Here is a 21,742-nt window from a genome sequence, read left to right as displayed (position 1 = left end):
ACTGGAGGAGACGCTAGAGGAGATAAATGAACTGTCAACCTAATGAAACGTTAAGATTAAAGCTTCGTGCTTGGTATTTTTGTGTCGTCTCTAATGATGCATTATAGAGACACACAAAATGAATATCTGAGGCGAGGAGAAGTCATTTTAAAATATTCAGAAAACCATCTACAAAATATTTATTGTTTGGATAATCACACTTTCAGTACTTGAAAGTGTGATTATAATACTGTGTCAAAGTTTTGAGCCTAAAATAGTTGAGATATTGACACAACAACTTGGTACATCTTGGCATGAAGTGCAGTGTGTCCTTAAAAATGGGCAGGAAACTGGACAAAAGTAGCACATCTAAAATAAAATTTTAAAAAATCTAGCTACAGCATTTGAAATGATCTGAAAGTCATGTCCTTAAAAAACAGGGGAAAAAATCCAGCAAAGGCCCGACACTGGACCAGAAGCCTCATCAGAAATGAGCAGAAATGAAGCTATTCTTAAAGAACAGTGAGAAAAGGCAGCGGTCAGCCATGGATTGGCCTCCCCAGAGCCCAGACCTCAGCATTACTGAGGCAGTGTGGGAACAAAAGGCAGCCAACATCCAAAGAAGAGCTTTGATTGTCCTTCAAGAAGCCTGGAGAAGTATTCCTTGGCTGCTCCTTCATCCATAAGGGGTCGCCACAGCTGCTTGAAGAAATTACAAGACCGCTTGCCTAAGGGAGCTTCTGCTCAGTAGTGCAGTTGCAAATAAATGAAATGTGAACAAAAGAGCAGAAGCTGTTTATAACCAGTAATTCAGATAGAAAGATACAGTCATTATGAACCTTACAGCAGTCTATAGGTCATGTGGAGGTGTCTGTACTGCACCTCTGTTTTGTACTTTTTGGACAACCCAGCATTACCAAACATTACCAAAACTTGCAGCTTGAATCCCATCCATGAATCCTTTTTAGTACCTGCATATCCAGTTCAGTGGAAGGAGGCCTGGAGATGGTCCCAGCCATCCTGGGCCACTCCATCTGTGAAGTCTCAAAATTAAACAAGACAGTCGATCTCTTTATGCACCAAAAGCGCTGCACTTTGTCTGCTGCAGCTTTTCAGTACTGGCATGTCAACTTTATAAGTAAACAAACAGTGTCAACAGTAAAAAGGTTAAATCCAGGCGAACTCGTGCCCCGGCATGTTGCACAGTCGAACACGGAACAAAGCTAATATTTGTGCTGTGATATTTGTCTTCACTTGTATTTCTTAACTTTCTATGCCAAGATTCACAGCAGAGATCCAAACCAAGTGTCTGACGTAGCCTTCTGATTTGCCTGTGTTCATATTCTGTAGAGGGAACATTGTTAGGATGACTGAAGGACCAGGACCCGAGTGGCCTAATTCTAAAAATATACCAGTGAGGATTACGTCGGAGAAAAGGTCTTTGCTTTTATTGATCTTATACTTAGTCTTACTCTCTCTTATCTTTCAGATCGACCTTGCATAATCCTGTATTTGTATGATGATGGCAGTAAACTGTAAAACAGAACAGAGTGACACAAACAAACAAAGAGAAACCAAACTAGAAAGGAGCACCGCATTTGAGGGCACACAGAGGAAGCTGCAAAACAAGACAGCCTGTTCTCGGCCTCTATTGGAAGGCAGCCACAGAAAGCCAATGGACTGCGTCTATTATGGCGACTTACAAACAGCAAAGTTTCCTAAAACGAGCTGTGGAAAAAGAGAAGGGAGACTTTAAGAGGGCGGTAACAAATGGGAGCTGTTTACAGACTGTAAACAGTTTCATTTCTGTTCACCGACTGTTCAAATGAACAACAAAGTGCAGAAGCATGAAGTGGATCTGAAGAAACGATACACTGAGAGGTGACAGGAGTTTATTTTTTTAATTTCTACATTCACTGGTCCTCTTAGTGGTGAACCACAGACTCAGTGCAGGGACACTTGGCCTTTGAGTGACACTTATAGAGTAAAAGGTGAAAACTGCACATCTATGAATTCAAGGGAAAACATCACATAAAGGTTAAAATATTTTCTCAACATTAAGTTCCCAAGACATTTTTCCAAACTTAAAACTAAATGGATTGAATATAAAAGTATGTCTGGCAGCTAATGGCTTACATCTTACATAAGGTCCTCTCTCATCTGTTTGTGTTGTTCCTACGTGCCTCCAATACTGACTGTATCATGTCAGGCACAGATGACAGGGTGAAGACTTACAGTGTGTTACACAACAGGGAGCTAAAGTACAACTTCCTGCAGAAATTGTACTTCCCATTAAACTTCACACATACTTTAACACTTTAAAATCACTGTAAAGGGAACATTCGCAACTATTTTTCACCCATCTGACCAGGCATGATAAATTTCTCCACTCATTCCTCTGCATGACTCGACTTTTCAAACTCCTTTCAGCTTGCATAAAGACACGAGGTACATAATTAGTGACACTGAAAATCCTCCAACACACACAAATGTGGCATCGCAGCAAAAATAATTTCACATTTGCTGTTGTTCACAAAGAAACGCTGAAAGCTGCGCGAACGAAGCAGCGCTGCATATTATAGCTGATCGTTGGAAACAGACTTTGCTCCCTTTGTGTTTATGCGGCAGTCAGCGAACGCGCCCCCGTTCCGCTCAAAGACACAAACACTTCAGTCGGCTGTGGCGGGCCTTTTTTAAAAACAAAAAACAAAAGCGTTTAACCTAATGCACAAACACAAAATACTTGTGATTTTAATAAACCAAACGTCTGGATTGTGAATGATACTAATGTTACATAAACACAAAGAGGACTTTTTTTCTGAGCGTAATCACTGAGGTAAAAAGGAGATTATTAATTGTTCCATTCCCATTAGCAGCACATTTTGTGGGGTGAGCTTATGTTAGATGACGGCTGGTCTGAAATCAGATTCAGGTTTAGGTTTGTTACTGCTTTCTTCATACCAACAATAAACTTTTGTTTTTTCCGCCCTCCCTCAGGGAGAGAGAAGAGTCCGCGACAAAAATCCAAGTCCAGCAACACGCTGAAAGCTTTTTGGTTCCTCCGACATGTGCTCTCTTCTTCTTAATTTTCCTCATTCTCCTTCCTCAGTCTGACATCACCCGCTTGTCTCATACCTGCCGAGCTTCTTTGGATCCTTGCTGGGCATGCACCAGTCATCGGCCTCTGTGGTGGACTGGTAATGCCGCAGGGCCGACTTGTTGAAAACAGGAAGTCTCTCCACAGACTCTGAAGACAGGGCCTAGTGATAGAGCATGGAGGGGAACTCATTACTGGAGTCTAACCACACCCCCGCCCACCCTGCTCTCCTGCCGAGGTCCATGTGTGTCTAATTAGAACTCAGTAGCCTGTTTAAACGACATCCCTCGATCTCCAGAATGTAACCTTGTAAAATTATACTAACAACATTTCTGTATTAAATAGTTACTCTGCATCTGCCTCCACTCAGCCTATCCAGTACGTCCGGCTAACAGCATGCAAGTTTGTGAACTCTGCACCAACTTGGCCTTCAATGTTATTTTTTGACATTATGTGTTAAGGTGGAGCTGTTCTCACCTTCAAGTATATGACCGCTGATGTGCCATAACCCTCCATTGAGTAGAGCTGCAGGTCTCCCTGGAAATACTTGGCGTACAGGCGGGAAATGGGCAGGCCATAGCCGAAACCAGCCTGAATAAAGGTCGGGAAAGCAGAAACATAACAAGGTTACACTGTCTTTATAGATTAATCTAAAACTACTCCAACATTTAAAAAAATAGCAGAGTCTCTCATGGTTAGAGTTTAAACCAGTGAACCACTGCTGACTGCATTTCACGGTGTAATAAGCTCATTTGCAGCCATGTTTGTTTGTGTAAGTGGTTAAAACAGGGCGAATTAGACTCAGGTTTACTCCTAATGTCAGGTTTAAAGACAACAGCAAGATTTTACTGAACTTTACTCAAAGACCTTTTTTTCTTCTAAATATTGCACTTTTCTTGGCTAAATTAGAACGTGCTTAACACAAAGACACTGCAAATATTAAAAAACACCAGAATAATCATAAAAGCACCTCCAAAACAAAGAAAAACTAAGAACAATCCAGAATTTTGAAAATTAGATTTAAAAAACTCTCATAAAAGCTTGTCAATAAAGGGAACTTTTACTCTATTTTACCCCTTGAAAGCATACTGGGAGTGACCCTTTTCTAAACTGAGTGGTTTCTGTGATATTTCAGGCCTGTTTGCAGAACCAAATGACAGGGTTTGCCACAAACGTTAGTGAGGGTGGTCTCTGCCTCTGCAGCTATTCTTGGAAAAAACCCAGTCGTTAAACAGTCTTTATTGATTTGTGCTGTCATTAAAGTTTCAGAACCTATCATTAAAGGTACAGGCAAGGTCATCAAATGTTGTCTTTAGCAGAGATTTAACAGACAAAAAAGTTTCCATTATAAGTCACTGGACGTTTGTAGCCTTCAACAGTTGTGCAGGTCTAACATCACAGGCCCAGTCACCTTTGTTGTCTAGCTGAGACCCAGCAGAGCTCCATTCATCCATTCACCCACATTGAAGTCCACAATTTGAACGATAAAGCCACAATTTTCTGTAGTTTTGCCTCTGTGCACCACCACAGTGCAGTTTAAATTAAATTATCGAGAGGTCATTGATTTGCAGACTTTCATTCACTGCGGTTCACCGAAGAAATTTGCATTAACTGGTTAGGAATTACAGTCATTTTCATACATAGTATTGCATTATAAGAGGCCTAAATTAAGTGGATAAAGCTGTTTAATTTTAAACATAAGAAATGCTTTTAAAACTCCTCTGTAGTCAATGACAGCCTGAAGTCTTGAAGCCATGAACATCACTAAATGCTGTGTTTCCTTCCCTGAGATCTGCCAGGACCTTATTGCTGCTGTTTTCAGTTGCTTGTTTTTTGCTTTTTGGTCTCTCTGCCTTCAGTTTTTGACTTCACTAATTATAAAGCTTGCTCTGCTGGACTGAGATCAGGTGACTGACTTGGCCATTGAAGAATATCCCATTTCTTTGGCCTGAGAAACTCTTTGGTTGCTTTTTGCAGTCACTTCATCAATAAATGCTAGTGACCCAGTTACACTGGCGGCCACAGATTCCTATGCTATGACATTCCTTCCACCATGTCTGACAGATAATATGCTATACTTCGGAATATGAGCCGTCTCTCCCTTTCCATACACGTCATGTTGATCTTGGTTTCATCTGTCCAAAGATTTGTTTAAAACAACTGAGAAGGCCTTTTTTTAATAGATATTTTCTGGCAAAATCTAATCTGGTCTTTCTGTTCTTGAGTTTAAACACCAGTTTGCACCTTGTTGTAAACCCTGAGTATTTCAATTCAATTCAATTTTATTTATATAGTGCCAAAGCACAACAAAAAAGTCACCTCAAGGCAATATCATGAAGATATGTTAATTGTAGACTTTAATGTGTATAAAAATGTGTATAATTTCATTCTAAAATTGTTGTTAACCTCCATTAATTAAAGCTGAAAGTCTACACTTCAATCACATCCTGACTGTTTGATTTTTAAATCCGCAGTTTTGATGTACACAGGCAAAACTGCAAAAATTTTGTCACTGTTCAAAACCTATGGACTTAACTATATTTGGAAAATGACAGTGGGACAAGGATAGAGCTTTGATGAACACCACAATTTGAACAGGCAAAAACTGGCCACAGTAGAGGTTCTGTTTCAGTGGCAGAAACAGAGGTAAGGTATTTTTTTAGTTTGTTTAATGGAAAACAAGAATGTTGTACTCTTAAATATACATTTATTAGTGTTTAATTGCATCTTCCAATAAATTGTTGGATTCTTAGACTTCTTAATCCATTAAACATACATAGAAGAAAGCACCAGTTTTTGATGCCACCATGTTCCCCCACCATCTTGAATACAGTGGCCAAGATGGAGAACACCTTTCCAACTAATCACATTTGATGTATGTGGCTAGAGACTGAATAAATTTCCACCTCAGCCTCTTCCTCCTTACTTCCGGCACCACTTCCTGAACTGAAGTCAGGGCTCTAAACACACAAACATGTGCATAAACATGCTCATTTATTCCAGATATTGTTGCAGCTACTTACTGTCAGCACATTATTAGACATGTAGCCCTCCTGTCTCCAGACAGCAGACAATGTTATAACAGCTGATTTATAGCTGATTATAATCTCATATTATGACAGCAAATGTTAGGCTTGAGTGTCCTAAAAATCTCACTTTTCCTCAGAAAAACAGTTTGATTAAATTCTCACATTGAGTTTATTTGCTAAATCTAACAATGTTAGATCCACTTCAAGAAACGTTTCACTGATGCTGGCTAATAGCAGCTAACAGAGGATAATAGCTGCTAACAGAGACTAACAGCAGCTAACTGAGATTAACATAATAAATCGCAGTACTCACAAAAAAGGTCAAGATATCCTGAAAAACTCATTGAGTTTTGTGGGAATTTATAGGGCATCTTCAGAATAAATAGCCAGGGACACCGAGCATACTGACAGCTGAGCTAAACAGCAGACTAACAGCCTGCATCACTTGCTGCAAATGAACAGCAGTCAGAGTTCCTACAATAGCCACCATAGCTTCAACCGCACCACCTTCAACTTTAGGAGGAGGGGCAGTGCTACTGAGTTCTAGTAGTAAGATTTGCACCTTTAAGGACAAAAAAAAGCCTAAAAGCAAGTGTGACAGTGTTAGTCTCACCAGAGGGGCATTACGACCATTGTCTACGCGGACTGGACTGGGAGCTGTGGAGTACATGTAGCTGAAGAGACGTTCAATCTTCCTTAGAGGGACTCCGCCTCCTCTGTCAGACATCTAAAAATAAAACACAAACATTCTGCATTTACAAGAGTTCTCTTAGTGTTTTGCCTGTGAACTCTTTATCATTTAAACATAATCTAAGAGTGTGGTACTTTGCGTATCAAGTCTGCAGGTTAGTTGTATTTATGGTATACACCCAGAGCAGACTTAGAACAAAGTACAACACGTACAGTGCTGCCTGGAGCTTAAATGTTCCAGCCTATCATCACGCATGGTGTCCTCATTTACCTTGATAGTGAGATCCTCAGTGCCCAGTGAAACACGGACTTTGATCAAGGGCAACGTCGTGCTCGTCTCGTGCATCTCTACTGTAGCTCTCATGGCATTCTGACAGAGAACACGGAGTCAGAAAAACAAGTGAGGAGACCCATGAGGAACAGCATTAAATGTCCTGTTTTTAATAGTGCGTGTTTAATACTGTACCTTGAAGAGCTCAAAGAGCATATGGTAGAGATGTGATGGCACATATACAATTTGGATGGGCTGGCCAGGGATTTTGGCTGTGAAACATTTCAAAACATTGACCACAAGAAAACCCAAAAAACACTTTTTAAATGTATTATAATAGTCACAGATATTTAACCACAGCTGGTCTCTTGAATCTCTTCCTTGATAGATTAAACTCTATTTGATCAACTCTCACCATACCATGTAACAGAACAGGTGTATCTATATCATCTATATATTTAAAGAGCAGTTTCTTTTTCTGTTAAACGGCATACAGTTATCTTTACTATGTAGATATGAATGTTATGGTTCAAGTTTGGGAACCTCTAGTGTCTAGGTTTTGGCAGAGCCAGCAGACAGGTAACAGATATCTTCAGTATAAAACAAACAAAGATTATGTTCAGGAGAACAGCAGGGGCTTGTTCCAGTTCAAAGGGCTCCACGTCTATCCAAAAACTTTGGCACCTTGAGAGTTCATTCTATCAATTCTTGGTATGTCCACTCTCAGTTAAATACGTGCATAAGTAGAAGAAGAAAGCCAACAACGACGGTGCTTCGGTATCAGGATTTGCAACAAGTAATGAGCAGAGCCTTTCTTATCCAAATTGTGACTCTGTGCCGCAGAGTTAGAAAAACTGAGACTACAGATTTTATTCTGAGCTGAATATAACCCTGTGACATAACTCCTGTCTCCGTCCTTATATATTAATGACAGAATGATTGTAAAGGTGAAGCTAAAGGTGTCTACAAGTCTCAATAAATCGCTGCAACTTTTTCTCATTTTCCTAGCAAAATATAAAGAAATGATGGATGGCTCAAGACTTTTGCACAGCATATTTTGACTATCTGCAGTCTGAATTCAAAAGTCCACAACAATCCTAAAGTCATTACACTCAAATGTACTCACAAATATTTACCTAATCAGCAGGTATTTTTTCCATCATTTGGCCCGAGTAGGCCAAGTCAAATGATTGTTCATCCTAAGGCTTGATACAGATTTGTTCATTTAAACATGGATTACAACAGTAACATGCAAGCAATGCTTTAGCACCTTCATGGAGTCACAGTGTTGTAAAGATGTGACCTGCTGATTTTATTCTGAGCTGATAATAAATCCGCAAGGTCCAGTGATCCCTGTTTCTACGCTCATGACAGCTTGATTATAAAACTGTCAAACATGCGTAAACAGCAAACATGCAACTGGGATTTCAGTGTTTGTGAAGATGTAAACTTCTGCAAGTGACCACATTCTTATACATGTTCTAGTATCAGCCGTACATTTGAGGAACTGAGTGTCAAAAGGCGACTTCAGCTGCAGCAGAAGGGGAGGAGTCAAAGATAAGAAAACTTGCCAGTGATCGTGATTGGTTAACAAAGCCTGTCACCCTGGTAACTGACTTAGAGTAACTTTCAGTTAGTTCTGTTTCTGGAACAGGAAACCCAGCAAAACTTTCCTCTCACAGATGGCAACGAGCAGAAAATCCAAGCAGCGCTACATCCTGAATTATAAAGTAAACCTTATTTTTTTAAAACACTTACAATTGACTTCTGTGATCTTCATATCTGGAGAGGTCAGGTAGTACTGCTCACACAGCATCTTCGAGGTTTCGTAGGCATCTGCAAAGTGAATCAAAACGTGACGTTCTCAGCGTCAGAAACTGTTACCACAACAACAACAACAAAAAAAAACAGACCTGCACATCCTGAAATAACAAGGGTATAGAAGTCCTCGCTCTTGTTCTCACAGTGATCATATATGCACACGCACTATAACAACACAACACCGCTTACACACACTATGTGTGTTGACTCAAAACATCAGAGGTCAAAAGGTCACGAAGCTGTATGTACAGATGAGTGGTGGAAAACAGATAACACACAGCGTGCATGGGCGTGAGTGTGTGTGCATAGCTATGAGAAACATCATTATTTACCTTTTATTACTTCCACAACGTCACAGGTGGGGTCAATGCTGCCAATATGCTTGGGATGGGCCGGATTTACACTGCCGTCAAATATCAATGCTAAAGTAGACATATTAAAAAAAAAATATATATATATATAAGAGGCTCATCTGTGATACATACACAGTATACATGCTTGTTCAGCTGGAAATAAAGCCAGACTCATTAAATAGTCAGTGTGACAGCAGTGCTACACCGCTGTAAAACTGTTGTTATCAGGTTGGGCCTTGATTATGTCATTCTGGTTAAAGATGTAGTAGCCAACACTAGTAGTGGAAGTCCATAATCAGCACATTGTAATTCAGGTTTTCCTCCCCTTTGCAAAAGCAGGGTCTGAATCTTTTTCTCCTACTGCAGCTTTTTAAAAAATGCTCTTAAAAATACACGAGAACACAACTTGGTGCTGAATCAGCTCATCAAGTGTAACTTAAAGCTTTTGGTTTTACTTCCACTTAACCTTCTTTTTTTATTTTAGTTCTTTTTGTCTTAACTTCTAGTGATGTACACTAGCCTGGCTAAATAAGTACTGCCAGCTTCCTTGGAAATTTAGATCTCTAACAGAGCTTCAGCTGTAAAAGCTGATTCCCTTTGATTTGTTTAGCACTGACCAACAATACAGAATGTAAAGGAAGTCAATGGGCTCAATAGTATTTCTTACGGTGTTGTCAACACCTATAGCAAATTATAAGACAGAACATTCAGTCAGCTTGTTGGAGCAACTGAAATAAACACAGAAGGAAGATTTCTGTGCTCTGGACTATCAGAGAACACTGAGAATTTACGTTCATTTGACAGCTAGCTGCTTGCCTGTACAGACCTTTGCACATGTATTGTACCTTGCTGCATCCCAGAATGCAAAGCTTACATGGCTACAGGAAGTTTTTTAGCTCACATTCACACCATAAATGAAATGTACTGCTGTTCATTAGGAACCAGACTGAGACCAGCACCTGAGTGCGATTACAGTGTTCACACCAGACTAAACCTGGCAGGTGTGAAAACACCCTTAAACCTCATTTATTTCACTTTTATTTAAATGAAAACTTCAGAGGGCTCCTTTAATGACATGAACTGTGAATGATAACAACTGTGCGGATTAACTCACAGTTAATCACAGGTAACTATACTGACTGTGCTGGTTCATGAGCATGCGTGTGGAGATGCGGCTCATGTAGAAGCGGTCCAGGAAGTACTGAACGTTCTGGTTGGTGACGGGGTCCACGCCGAAAGCCTCCTTGTACTCCACCACCCCCTGAGCCATGGTGGGCACCACGTTGTTATGCCGGTTCCTGATGTTTACTAGAGTCTGTGTAAAGCTGGAGACAACAACATGATAAATGCATGAATATGTGAAGGCACACGATGATTGTGAGAGTTACTGCACATCAGCATAGACAGCACATCACATAGGTTAGCCATATAAGAAATCAGCTGTAGAAGTGAGCTATTATAAATGCAGTTAGTAACTTTAAGGAACTGCTTTGAGTGAAGCAAATTCAAACAGATGGCACCTGACAAAAAGTCAAAGCAAACATCAGACGGTGAATGCACTGAATGAATAAACCAGGTAAACAACTTGAGATTAAACGTCCACTGTCCCACTTTTTCTTGCACAATGATGCCTTGGTTTTAATTTTCAAATTCCAATGCATTCATTTTGCTCCTCCCTTAAAATCCAGTTCACTCCCTACCAGACTGGGGTATGTTTAGTTCAGCTCGAGCAGATATGACAAAAATGAGACGTCATATCTGCTCGATGCAATGCGAGGTATTTGTGATTTCATGTGAGCATGAATAACGGAACCGTATCAGAGATTCAGACAACTGCACTACTGATTAATTAACGTGTCATTACACAGATGTTGAATTAGCATCGGCCATCACTCGCCTAATAAATAATTTGATTTGTAACACACACACAAAAAGCCTGGCAGAGACATGTGTTTACAGTTAGTACACATATAGTGAATAGTTTCTGCATACGACTTACTTTTTCAGGACATCCTTATCGTCTGGATCTTTTTCTAAAAAGTCTATGAGCTCCAACAAACTCTGAGAATACCTGATGGACACAAAAGAATAGATTTTAAAGCAGCACAGTTTAATTTATCACAAATCAAAAGGGCAAGAAAGGCAATATATATTGAAAAAGAAGCATGTGAAAGAAGCTACTCTGGGCAGAATTTTGCTGTAGCTGTTGGAATATGACATAACAACATCCTCTCTTTAAATAAAAGATGATTGTTGTTGGTCTAGACCAGTGAATGAGGAAGTGCTGAGCTCATCTAGTCATGCTCTCTTGCACCGCCTCACTGCACAAAAACTGGGTGAAAGGTAACCAGCAGTGTAGCTTCAACTCAACACACTGAGCGTGTCCCTCAAATGACCTTCCGGGCCCTCCACACTCTGCAAACAGACATCCTGTAATAGACGTTTTATGCAACTTTCCCCCAAATGCCAAAGCCTCAAGTGTCTTGACTCGTCAACACCAATAACAAACAACAGATCGATGATTTTTGCAAGCAAAGCTCAGTGGAAAAAGGACGTTACTGTCTATGAGGTACATGGCCAAATATAGTTGCTGCTGTGACTTCTATCTAAGAGTGGGGTTGTTGCCTGGGCTTGATAAGTTATACATCATCAACATGGATAGTGTACCATTTGCAGTGTGTGATGCTGCTTTGGTGGAAAAGCAAACTGCTATTTTAGTTTTTGAGAAAAGCTGGCTGAGCTCTTCAATCATGCAAACAAACAAGGCTGACTAGCCAACATCTGTAGTGTTTGCTTTGTGATGCATACAGTAAAATCTAGAGGCAGAACACACGACAGTAAAACTCCAGTAAATGGGGCCTTTTCCACTACAGGAACCAGTGCATTCCCACCACAAGGACTAGAGCTTTCTATAAGTTCAGGAACTCTAGAGGGCTAAACATGCCAAAGTGGTAACAAAGCACTTTATTTTAGCCACCATGTGAATGAAGGACATTTACAGAAGGAAGTGAACCACACCCTGTCCAAACTCTTTAGACTAGGAACAAATGTTTCAGCTGCTTTGGTCAGAGACATAGCTACAGTATGATAACAATAAAGAGATCACAGCTGTTCTTCTCACAGTCAACGTGCTAAAAGAACAACATGGTTATGAGTTCTCCTACACCTTGAAATCGGAGTATGCACATGGGTTCATGCGATAAGTAGCATGCATTCCTCAAAAGTCAAAAACAGGTGCTGCTTCCTCACAGAGCACCGCTGAAGCGAGACCAGGCATATGCATTAATAATTAAGTCATAAAGCCCCATTGGGACAACACAACCATGTGAAACAGGGACTGGCTGTCTTATCTAATCCAGAACAGATCATAAAACATGTTCCCAGATCAGGTGCCAAGCGAGTGCACAGAAATCCTCTGGCTGAGAAAAGAAGAGATTTGGTGCACATCTAAAGTTAACAGTCACACAACCTAAGGTGCAGATTAGCAAAACTACAGGATGACTGTGTGTGTGAAGTCACTGTAGATATGCAGATGCTGTAATGTGTGGGAAGTAATATTACGAGGTGATAAGCAGAGGGCGTGAGTGAACTGCATGCTTTGAATGACCAGTTGAACAGTGCAGGAATCTGGGATTCATAAATATGATTTCTGTTGCTGTGCATCTGAATTTCTTACCAGCTGGTGAGGAGCCTCAGTGATGGAGTGCCGAGGAGTTTGTCAGGGAGGAAATCAATTTCCTTCATGATGTTGGCCAATCTGACAGGAAGCTCCTGGCGGAGGAACACAAAGGAGGTCTTCTCACATGCATTGGCCGAGCCTGCAGTCACATGACAGCCAACATCAGGGAGAAGAAGAAGAAAAAACACGGAGCAAGCACAATAACATGACCTCTGTGTCATCTTTGTGGGCATATGCTTCCTTCGGGCAGTTTGTTTCGCACCTGAACTGAACTCTGACCTACGATTAAAATCTGGGAGTGTACCACTACCACAGACACACATACAAACACAAAAATAAATAAATAAATAAAATAAAAACAACAACAATTTGCTCTAGTTCACTTACCAAAGTCGATGAACTGCTTCATAGACAGGGGAGATGGAGAAAACTTAGAAAACCTATCCACTTGTTTCGGTATCCCAGCCACAAAGTTGTTTTTCAGCAAAAACTGAGCGAACTTCATTTTTCCCCTCTCCCCTTTGCAGACCCCAACTCAGAAACAAACAGTCCTTTCTCTCTTCAGCACGGCCCAGTTTGACGACTCTCAGCTAGCTCGGTGTCATACCTCTGAAGAGCTTCGAGGAAACTATGGGTTCCCCGGTGTTTCTGTTCTCTAGCAGCGTCTTTGCATTTTACAGGCTGCTTTGTGCCCCTCAAATTCAACTTCTGTGCTGTGCTACGTGTGTTGTTGACTGTAGACGGGGAAGGGAGGGTAGGGGGTGCAGAGATTGACATCAGAAACAACCAATCAGAACCCGTGTTGTCCTCACTTTGGGTGGAGTCATTTTAGCATCGAGGGATGCTAAACGTGCTCTACGCGCATCCCCTACCGACGAAGTCTATGAATTACTTATCTGATTTCAACTTTTTTTTATCCTTAGAGTAAAAAAACCGACTGATTACGTACATATATATGGATGAAACCCTCAAATATCCAAACCACAAATTAAATCCTCTTTATTTGTTAAAGTTACGCGTCCGAAATGCTGAATAATTCCTGTTCACCTTTTAGATCTAGCCGTTTAAAATGCACTTCTCAATCTTGACCACACGATGGCGGCGTTCGCAGTTGTGGTCAAATAAGGTGGGATTTCAACCCCTCTTCCTTCTCAGCATCATCCTGCTCGCTCTTCCTAGGGATGTATCGGCGTGCCGTGCACCTGTTCCATCTGTTGTTTGAAATGCCCCGTTTTAACCCGTTTTGTCAGTAACCACACGAAAAGGCTTAACCGACCTCTTCGGTGGTACCACGGCGGCTTTGATACGGTGCCATTTGGACAGCGGTGGAGGATGTGTTGATTTGTCTTTAACGAGGTGCAGCAGTGAGACAGCATCTTTGCCGGTGACACTTCGTTATCACAACGAGTGGACGAGGAGGTACGAGTGAAACAATAACACTATTCGCTGTACGGTTGTTTTCGGTAAATTAGGCCCCTTTTGGGTTGTTAAATGTCATTGTAACGCTGATGACAAGGCCTTAAAGGCGTCGACGTTTGTATAAATGCTGTCACATTTGCAATTAGCTAGCAGCGAATGCCTTAATGGCGATAGCCGTCAATGGAGCACAGTAAATTTTGCTTTTCTTCCTGTTGCATATGTAGTTGTGTTTTTTATCTTCTCTGTTATGACTCTGTATGTGTCAGCTCTGTTGTGCTAATGTGTAAGAAGATAAAACGACCTACACAGCGGCAGATAAGCTTAATTATGTGCGTAACACTCTGGTTTGGTGATAGTTTTGAACCTCTGCCTATACACTCACAAACCATTTCATTAGGTACAGCTTCCTAATACCACGTTCGACCCAATTTTGCCTTCAGAGCTACCTTAATTCTTTATGACATACATTCAGTAAGAGATTCAGAGATTTTGATCCATATAGATATGATAGCATCTCACATTTCCTGCACATGTCGGCTGCACATCCATAATGGGAATCTCATGTTCCGCCACATCCCAAAGATGCTCTATTGGGTTGGGATCTGGTGATTGTGGAGGGGATTTGAGTACAGTGAACTCATTGTTATTTTCAACAAAGCAGTTTGAGATGATTTGAGGTTTGTGCCTCGGCACGTTATCCTGCAGGGAGCAGCCATCAAAAAGCTGATCATGCCCATCATAAAACAATGGGCAAGGACAGCAACAATACACCAGCACACTAAATGATGATCAGCTGGTAGTAAGGGGCCCAAAGTATGCCAAAAAATATCTCGAACACTATTGCGCCACCATTGTCAGCCTGAACTGTTGATACGAGCCAGGATGGATCTATAGTTTCATGTTGTTTAACCCAAAGACTGATCCTACAATCCGAACATCACAGCAAAAATCATAATTTGTCAGACCAGGTAATAATGCTTTGTTCAACTTTGATCTTAGCTGACTGGAGCGCCACCTTGGTGTGGTCTGCTGCCGTTGTGGCCATCAACAAGGCACTTTCTCCCTGAGAACTGCTGCCCACTGGATATTTTTTCAGAAAGTTTTCTGCAAACCCCAGAGATGGTTTTGTGGGAAAATCCCAATAGATCAGCAGTTTCTGAAATACTGAGTCCAGCCCGTCTGGCATCAGTTACTATGCCCTGTTCAAACTGTCTTAAATTGCCTTTTTCCCCTATTCTGATGCTCAGTTTGAAATGCAGAGGGCCATTTTGACCATGTCTGAATGAAACTGAACTGATGGTATGTAATTGGCTGATTAGATATTTGTGTTGATGAGCAGTTGAGCAGATCTACCTAATAAATTGGCCAATCACTTATATATTGTTGCTACCACGTGCAAGAGCTAATACAGGCTTCAAATTAGCAGCCTGTAGCAGGCTCATAGTTAGATGAGCTCAACCAGTAGATCACATGGTGCAGCTCTAAGGGATGAGTTAAACTAAATGAAAGAATTAGAATAGGAAAGCATAATTATACAAAGGTTTTAAGGAAGCTTTGTTTTGTTAAGCCCTGGCTTTAGAACTGCACACATGGATGCCCCCATTGGTTTGACTTGGCATAGGTGGGTGGGGCAAGCATCAAATAGGAAGTTGATCCTGAAAAGCATAGGCTGAGTTAATTTACACAAGGCAAAGCTGGTTTTTCTCAAAAGGTAAGAAAATTGTTACAGGAAGTATGCTTTAAATTCCATTGAGAGCTATAGAAATGTGATGTACTACTGCAACAAAACAGCACTCTGAATGTGGTAATAATGTGGTTTATATCTTTGAAATTAAGCCCATTCACTCAGCTGTGTTTGGGTAAAGAATAATGAAAAAATTAAATAAATCCATTTTCAACCTTGTAATAGAGAACCATTGTGTATGTTCTCTGTACTTCACTCTGCCAAGATTGCTCTCTTCTCAGTATTGACCCACTTATCCCAGACACCTGGAGCTTCTACAGCTCTGACTGGGCCACTTCCCAGGTGGCATCCACTAGTAGCGTAAGGTGGGTTCTTTGAAGAGCCCCACTTGGCTCAGTAAGGGTGGCAGCTGTTCCATGACACAAGAAATATATATAAAATATATGTATTTTATATTCATATTTGGTAATGCTAACCGATATTGTTTTGGCTTTCGAGTCAAAAATCCAGTTTTGAACTTAAAAATACGTCAAAACTTTTTTTTTTTGTCATTGACTCATACAGATTTATAGCTGCCACACAGGAGATTTTCTAAATCAATGCTTAATAGAATCATATGTAGTTTATTCTTGTTTGGTCGTCTTACTTTAAGCCCCGCAGGACAACATGTCGGACAAAAGCGACCTAAAAGCTGAGCTCGAGCGCAAGAAGCAGCGCCTTGCCCAGATCAGGGAGGAGAAGAAGAGGAAGGAGGAGGAGAGGAAGAAGAAAGAGGTAAGGAAAAAAGTGAGTAAATTCCCACCATCGTCACTCATTTTGTATGTTTTCCTTTTTTGTGTGCGGTTGACTGATTTTTTGTCAGGCTGTGACACACGAACAACATCTATGCATGTGCACAAGGTCGGTGTTTTAAGTATGGATCAAAATGTGCATGCAGCTGCATGTCTTAATCTATGATGTTTGAGCAGTGAAGCTGTTCTTTGAGTCATGATGGATAAACTGGTGGTTTTTTTTAACTTATCCGGAGCAGACAGAAAGCCAGCAGAAGACAGAAGCGACCCCAGAAGATTCAGATTTAGATCGCAAGCGTAGGGAGACTGAGGCCCTGCTGCAGAGTATTGGGATCTCACCAGAGCCTCCACTAGGTATGCAGTATTGTAATAAATGAATACTAAAATGTTCTTTGACTCCTTTCACTGAAATGTTTACTAGAACACTTAAACCAGAGAATAGCTTTTTTGTTCAAAAACTACACTAACCTTCATTATTACAGCCAAAAACCCTCCATGCATCAGGCTAAGATGCACACAATCACCAGCTATGTGTTTAATTTGTTGTCTCCCTTTGATTATCTCTGTTCTGAAATTTGGTAGAAATAATTGATCAGAAGTAATCAAACAATTTCTAATGGACCCATTTGAGTTTACAAATGAGTGTTGCTTTCCTTTTATGATAAATCTTCAAATATCAGAGCAGGTTAAATCCTCAGGGTCACTTGAAATGAGCTTTTGGAAGATCACTGTGCTCTAGTGGTCTGAAATTGTAATAACACCCCCTACACCTCAAAACTGGGTCACTTCCAGTGCTTATTATAAGCTTAGGTTATTTATAACGTGTCTTCAAAAGCTGCTGAACATAAATAGATAATAATGAGTGATAGTCTTTTTGTTTTAGATCTTTTTTTTTTCTTTTTTTTTTTATTTGTCAATGACATGCAGCTTATAATGTAAATTTTTTTATTATTTTTCAGTCCCGACTCCTGTGTCCCCCTCCAAATCAGTAAGCACACCCAGTGAGACAGGGAGCCAGGACTCGGCCGATGGAGGAGCAGCAGGCAGGTGGGCCAAAATCAAACACTGTATGCCGAGCTGTAATTCCAGAAGCCTTAGTTCATCACATTTGTTCAAATCAATACATTTCTAAGGGTGAACACAAATTCATCAAACATTTTTCACCTTCTCATATCAAACAAAAATTACATTTTAAGCACACGGCTCAAAAAAATTAAAGGAACTCTTTTTAATCAGAGTCAGTTAAACTTGTGGGATATTGATTGTGTCAGTTAAGTAGCGGAGGGGGGTGTTTGCCAGTTTCTGTTGCTTTGGTGTTCATGAAATGAACAACAGGTGCACTAGAGGGGCAACAATGAGACATCTCCCAAAACAGGAAAGGTTTTACAGGTGGAGGCCACAGGTGTTTTTGTCCCTCCTCATCTTTTGTTTTTTCACTAGTTTTGCATTTGCCTAGGGTCAGTGTCATTACTGGTAGGATGAGGTGATACCTGGAGGTTGCACAAGTAGTCCAGCCTCTCCAGAATGGCACATCAATACGTGCATTGCCAGAAGATTTGCTATGTGTCCCAACACAGTCTTGAGAGCATGAAGGAGATTCCAGGAGTCAGGCAGTTACTCTAGAGCGCTGCACAGTGTCGTATGAAGTCCTTAAACCATCAGCAGGACCAGTATCTGCCTCTTTGTGCAAATTGGAATAGGATGAGGACTGCCAGCAGGCCACTGGTGTGAATGTCAGCCATGCATGCAAGCACGCTGGAGCTATACACACAACTGAGAAGCATTTGAAGTTACTGCGGTGATGGACTAGCCTGCCACATCATTTTTCACTTTGAGTTTTGAGTGTTTATCATTTTCATTTCCATCAAATGAAATGGCATCCTTTGGTTTCTAACATTACTCAGTCCATATCATTATAAATATCCAGCTTAATTTTTCCCCCCCTCTGAGATCTGATGTGCTTTAAAAGTGTTCCTTTAATTCTTTTCGACCAGTGCATTTGCGTGGGAGACACTTGAAAACCGTGACAGAAGTTTTTATCCTCACATGTTTGGTTCTCTTTGAGAACTATACAACAAATTGTATAGTTGTGCACCGATGTAGGGCTTCTTGAAGACTTAACATCTTAAAAGGATAATAATTTTAAAAGGCTTTTGGCTGTGGGTGTTTATGGTTCATATGACATATTTTCTTTCTTTCCTTGTGAATGGCTCAACAGGTTTAGGTAAGGATGAATGTTCCTAGTGGTGAGGTTAGGATTTGAATTTGGTGTCTTTCATTTGTCATGGCATCCAGTGCTTTGATGACCACTTTACAGCTTTTCCTTTCATGTCTTTCCTGTAGAATAAATCCAGATATAAGCTGTTGAAAGCACGAACCATAGTGGAAAACCTTTAGAAAGCAGCCACAGTGAGCCAATAAAACTAGCTCTTGTATGAAGCAATGGACATGAACCATATGTTTGTCTCAAAGTGGCTCATTTGAGCGTAAGTGACAAAATATAAGCATTTCCCCTTAGATAGGCTGCAATCACAGCGCTCGTTCGTCATACATGCTCAGGCTACTGCAGGGTTTACTTTTACGCCTGTTCATTCATTACTCACCCAGACACGTGCTGGAGCTCTCTGAGTTCTGCACATGGCGGCTCTGGTGAATGCTGTTGAGACACGAGTGGTCATCAAGCGCTTTCCATTGCTTTTTAACGACAGCTGACTGTGAGGATGATGTGTGAGTGATGCCTTCAGGGGTCATTAGTGATGTGATGTTCTGGTACAGCCAGGGGTGGAATTGGGGCTACAGAACATGCAAAAGTTTGTATTAGACAGAAATTGCCTTATGTAGGATTTTTCATCTCTTTTTAGCTTTTACAAATTGGATTTTACAAATTGGTGAGTTAGTGTTAATTCCTGGAATGATTTGTTTTTCTTTTTTTCTTTCTTTCTTTTTTTTTTTACCCCCAAATCCACCCTGAATGATGGCATGCCATTTTGAGCTCTCCATTTGTGGCTGTGTATGTGTGTGTCCCTTCTTAGGTCAGGTTTCTCTAAAAACAAGTCCCAAGCACAGACCTCAAGGTAAGCATTTTCATGTTAAACACAGGAATCCCCCCCACCCCCTACCCCCTTACCCCAACCCCCAACACCCTCTCACCTCTCTTTGGCTGAGGTTACCCTCATAGGGAGATTAAACCCACAGTGTTGTCAGTTGTCTTATTTTTGTGTCCTCAATGTGATTTATAGGATCAAAACAGTGCAGTGCCCCAGCTTCTCTGTTCAGCTTTCCTCCACTCTTTGCTGGTGTTCTCATCTGACGCTTACCTGTCTCCTCTAATACTGGGGTGAAAGATTTCTGCTCTCATGAGCTGAACCACAGAAGTCATTTCAGTCTTCAGAGAATTGCCAGTGCTGCTTAAAGTGTCATCCCCGTTACTGTAAAACAGCCGGCCTGTCAGGCTAAAGAAATGCCTTGCCACTCTCACCTGGCGCTTTGTAGCGCAAGCTGAATGTTAACGGGTGTGCTCGCTGTCCCTGAAGGTATCATCAAGAAGTGTAGTGAAGGCTGGAAGCATTATCCTTTTATGGCTGCCAGAGCTCAGCCAAGCTGCCACAGAACTCCTCGGGTTTCTGCAGCAACTTTTTGACTCTTAAATCCCCAAAACCAATCTCAGCATTGAGCTCAGGGATGTATTCAAAAATGATGATGTATAGAAAGTACACTGTCATCATGTATGCAAACCACAGCAATTTTCAAACCCTTTTTTTCCATTAAATTATGTGCTCTGTGTGTGTGTGTGTGTGTGTGTTACATGATTTCCATGTATTGTTTGGCACTAATTTGAATGTGAAACACTGAATTTTACCTAAATATGTTTAGAATAACTGCACAGTGGGCGAGGATAGGTATGAAAAAAACTACAGGAGAGCAGCCCTTTAGTTTTAGATAAAAACACCATGTGAGCCTGAACTTCGACATACCCAGAATACCTTTCTGTTATCGAGATTCACTTACCGTCACATTTTCGATCAGGATAAAAGGTCAAATGCCCCTGGTTATCAACTTGCTATGTTAACCCAGAGTTTCCGCTGCACGCTTACATGAAAGGAGTGACCGCATCTGACCAATCACAAACATGCATAAATGTACTGTCATGGATTTTATAAACAAAAACCCTGCACAATTAGAAAAGTATGACGATGTTAAACACATAATGCAGACTGAAAGTAACACAGCTGCTACAGATAAAGAAACATTGTGGGGGAGTCTGTTTGGAAATGCACTGTACTGCGGTTTAGTAGTAAAAGCATTGTATGAATGTGTGGGTGCTTTAAGTGCTCAATAAGCCTGGAGGAGAGCTGTTTTATGAATAAAGTTGAGCCTTTTTGAATCCAGGAAAGAAAGCCAGCAAAAATACAGACTGTGCCATTAAGACATGAAAGGATTTAGTCGTTACAATCAAATATTTCATTAAATGTTTAAAAGACAGTTTTTTCAGCTGTAACCTCGGTGATGTTTAACAGTAAAGAATGAATCTAAAAACAGAATTCAAACGTTAGTCTACCTGTAAATTTGATAGGTCAGTAAGTAAAAATAAATTCCCTGATTTAGGATCATAATGCTTACAGAACAATAACATTGTTAAAATTGTTTGCAGCCAACAAGAAAAAAAAAAAAAACCAAGAAATAAAATTGTGTCTAAGAATCTCTGTTGATCACTGATGACTTCAGATGTTTTTAGAAAAACTTCATTAGACTTTACTGCTGAGAGAACTTCTCATAATGGTGACGCTGTTTCCTTGAGAGCTGATTGGTCAGTGGGCGGTGATTTCTTAGCTGTTGATCTCTAATTTAGACCATAACCAACTCTGGAGCAGGTTAGATTTGCAGCAGGGATTTACCCCAGGAAGAAGTGAACCGTGTTTGCAGTATTGA

At 40.7% G+C, this 21,742-nt stretch overlaps 2 protein-coding genes across 12 annotated transcripts in view; one reads left to right on the top strand and one right to left on the bottom strand.

Annotated features, from left to right (window-relative positions):
* Positions 1 to 1,405: 1,405 nt before the first annotated feature.
* pdk4 (pyruvate dehydrogenase kinase, isozyme 4) lies at positions 1,406 to 13,680 on the bottom strand. 2 transcript variants are annotated; one of them, XM_005928583.3, is made up of 11 exons: positions 13,307 to 13,680; positions 12,917 to 13,058; positions 11,240 to 11,311; positions 10,381 to 10,565; positions 9,220 to 9,309; positions 8,825 to 8,902; positions 7,262 to 7,338; positions 7,067 to 7,165; positions 6,719 to 6,832; positions 3,554 to 3,667; positions 1,406 to 3,239 (listed from the first exon to the last, which is right to left on the bottom strand). In XM_005928583.3, the coding sequence occupies exons 1-11, from the start codon at positions 13,422 to 13,424 to the stop codon at positions 3,096 to 3,098; spliced, it is 1,233 nt and encodes a 410-aa protein (XP_005928645.1). In that variant the 5' UTR covers positions 13,425 to 13,680; the 3' UTR covers positions 1,406 to 3,095. The 2 variants fall into 2 exon arrangements, 1 of the variants encoding a protein (XP_005928645.1); XR_006054727.1 differs by lacking the exons at positions 1,406 to 3,239; positions 3,554 to 3,667; positions 6,719 to 6,832; positions 7,067 to 7,165; positions 7,262 to 7,338 and having other exon boundaries at positions 8,886 to 8,902; positions 10,355 to 10,565; positions 13,307 to 13,679.
* A 165-nt stretch (positions 13,681 to 13,845) lies between these two features.
* The window catches only part of LOC102293088 (cytoplasmic dynein 1 intermediate chain 1), a 64,311-nt gene continuing 56,414 nt past the window's right edge, over positions 13,846 to 21,742 (top strand). The window contains exons 1-6 of one of the 10 annotated variants that reach the window (XM_042223638.1): positions 13,846 to 14,338; positions 16,324 to 16,387; positions 16,675 to 16,808; positions 17,050 to 17,167; positions 17,773 to 17,860; positions 19,846 to 19,887. In XM_042223638.1, the coding sequence (XP_042079572.1) occupies positions 16,689 to 16,808; positions 17,050 to 17,167; positions 17,773 to 17,860; positions 19,846 to 19,887 (368 nt within the window). In that variant the 5' untranslated portion in view covers positions 13,846 to 14,338; positions 16,324 to 16,387; positions 16,675 to 16,688. Of the gene's footprint in view, positions 14,339 to 16,287; positions 16,388 to 16,674; positions 16,809 to 17,049; positions 17,168 to 17,772; positions 17,861 to 19,031; positions 19,038 to 19,845; positions 19,888 to 21,742 lie in introns of all 10 variants that reach the window. The other 9 variants (XM_042223637.1, XM_042223636.1, XM_042223640.1 and 6 more) reach the window with 9 other exon arrangements.

The sequence above is a fragment of the Haplochromis burtoni genome, unplaced genomic scaffold (assembly GCF_018398535.1).
Source record: "Haplochromis burtoni strain Fernald_Lab_line unplaced genomic scaffold, NCSU_Asbu1 Contig_116, whole genome shotgun sequence".
Taxonomy (NCBI): domain Eukaryota; kingdom Metazoa; phylum Chordata; class Actinopteri; order Cichliformes; family Cichlidae; genus Haplochromis; species Haplochromis burtoni.
Note: the sequence above shows the minus strand (reverse complement) of the source record. Positions and strands in the feature narration are given on the sequence as shown.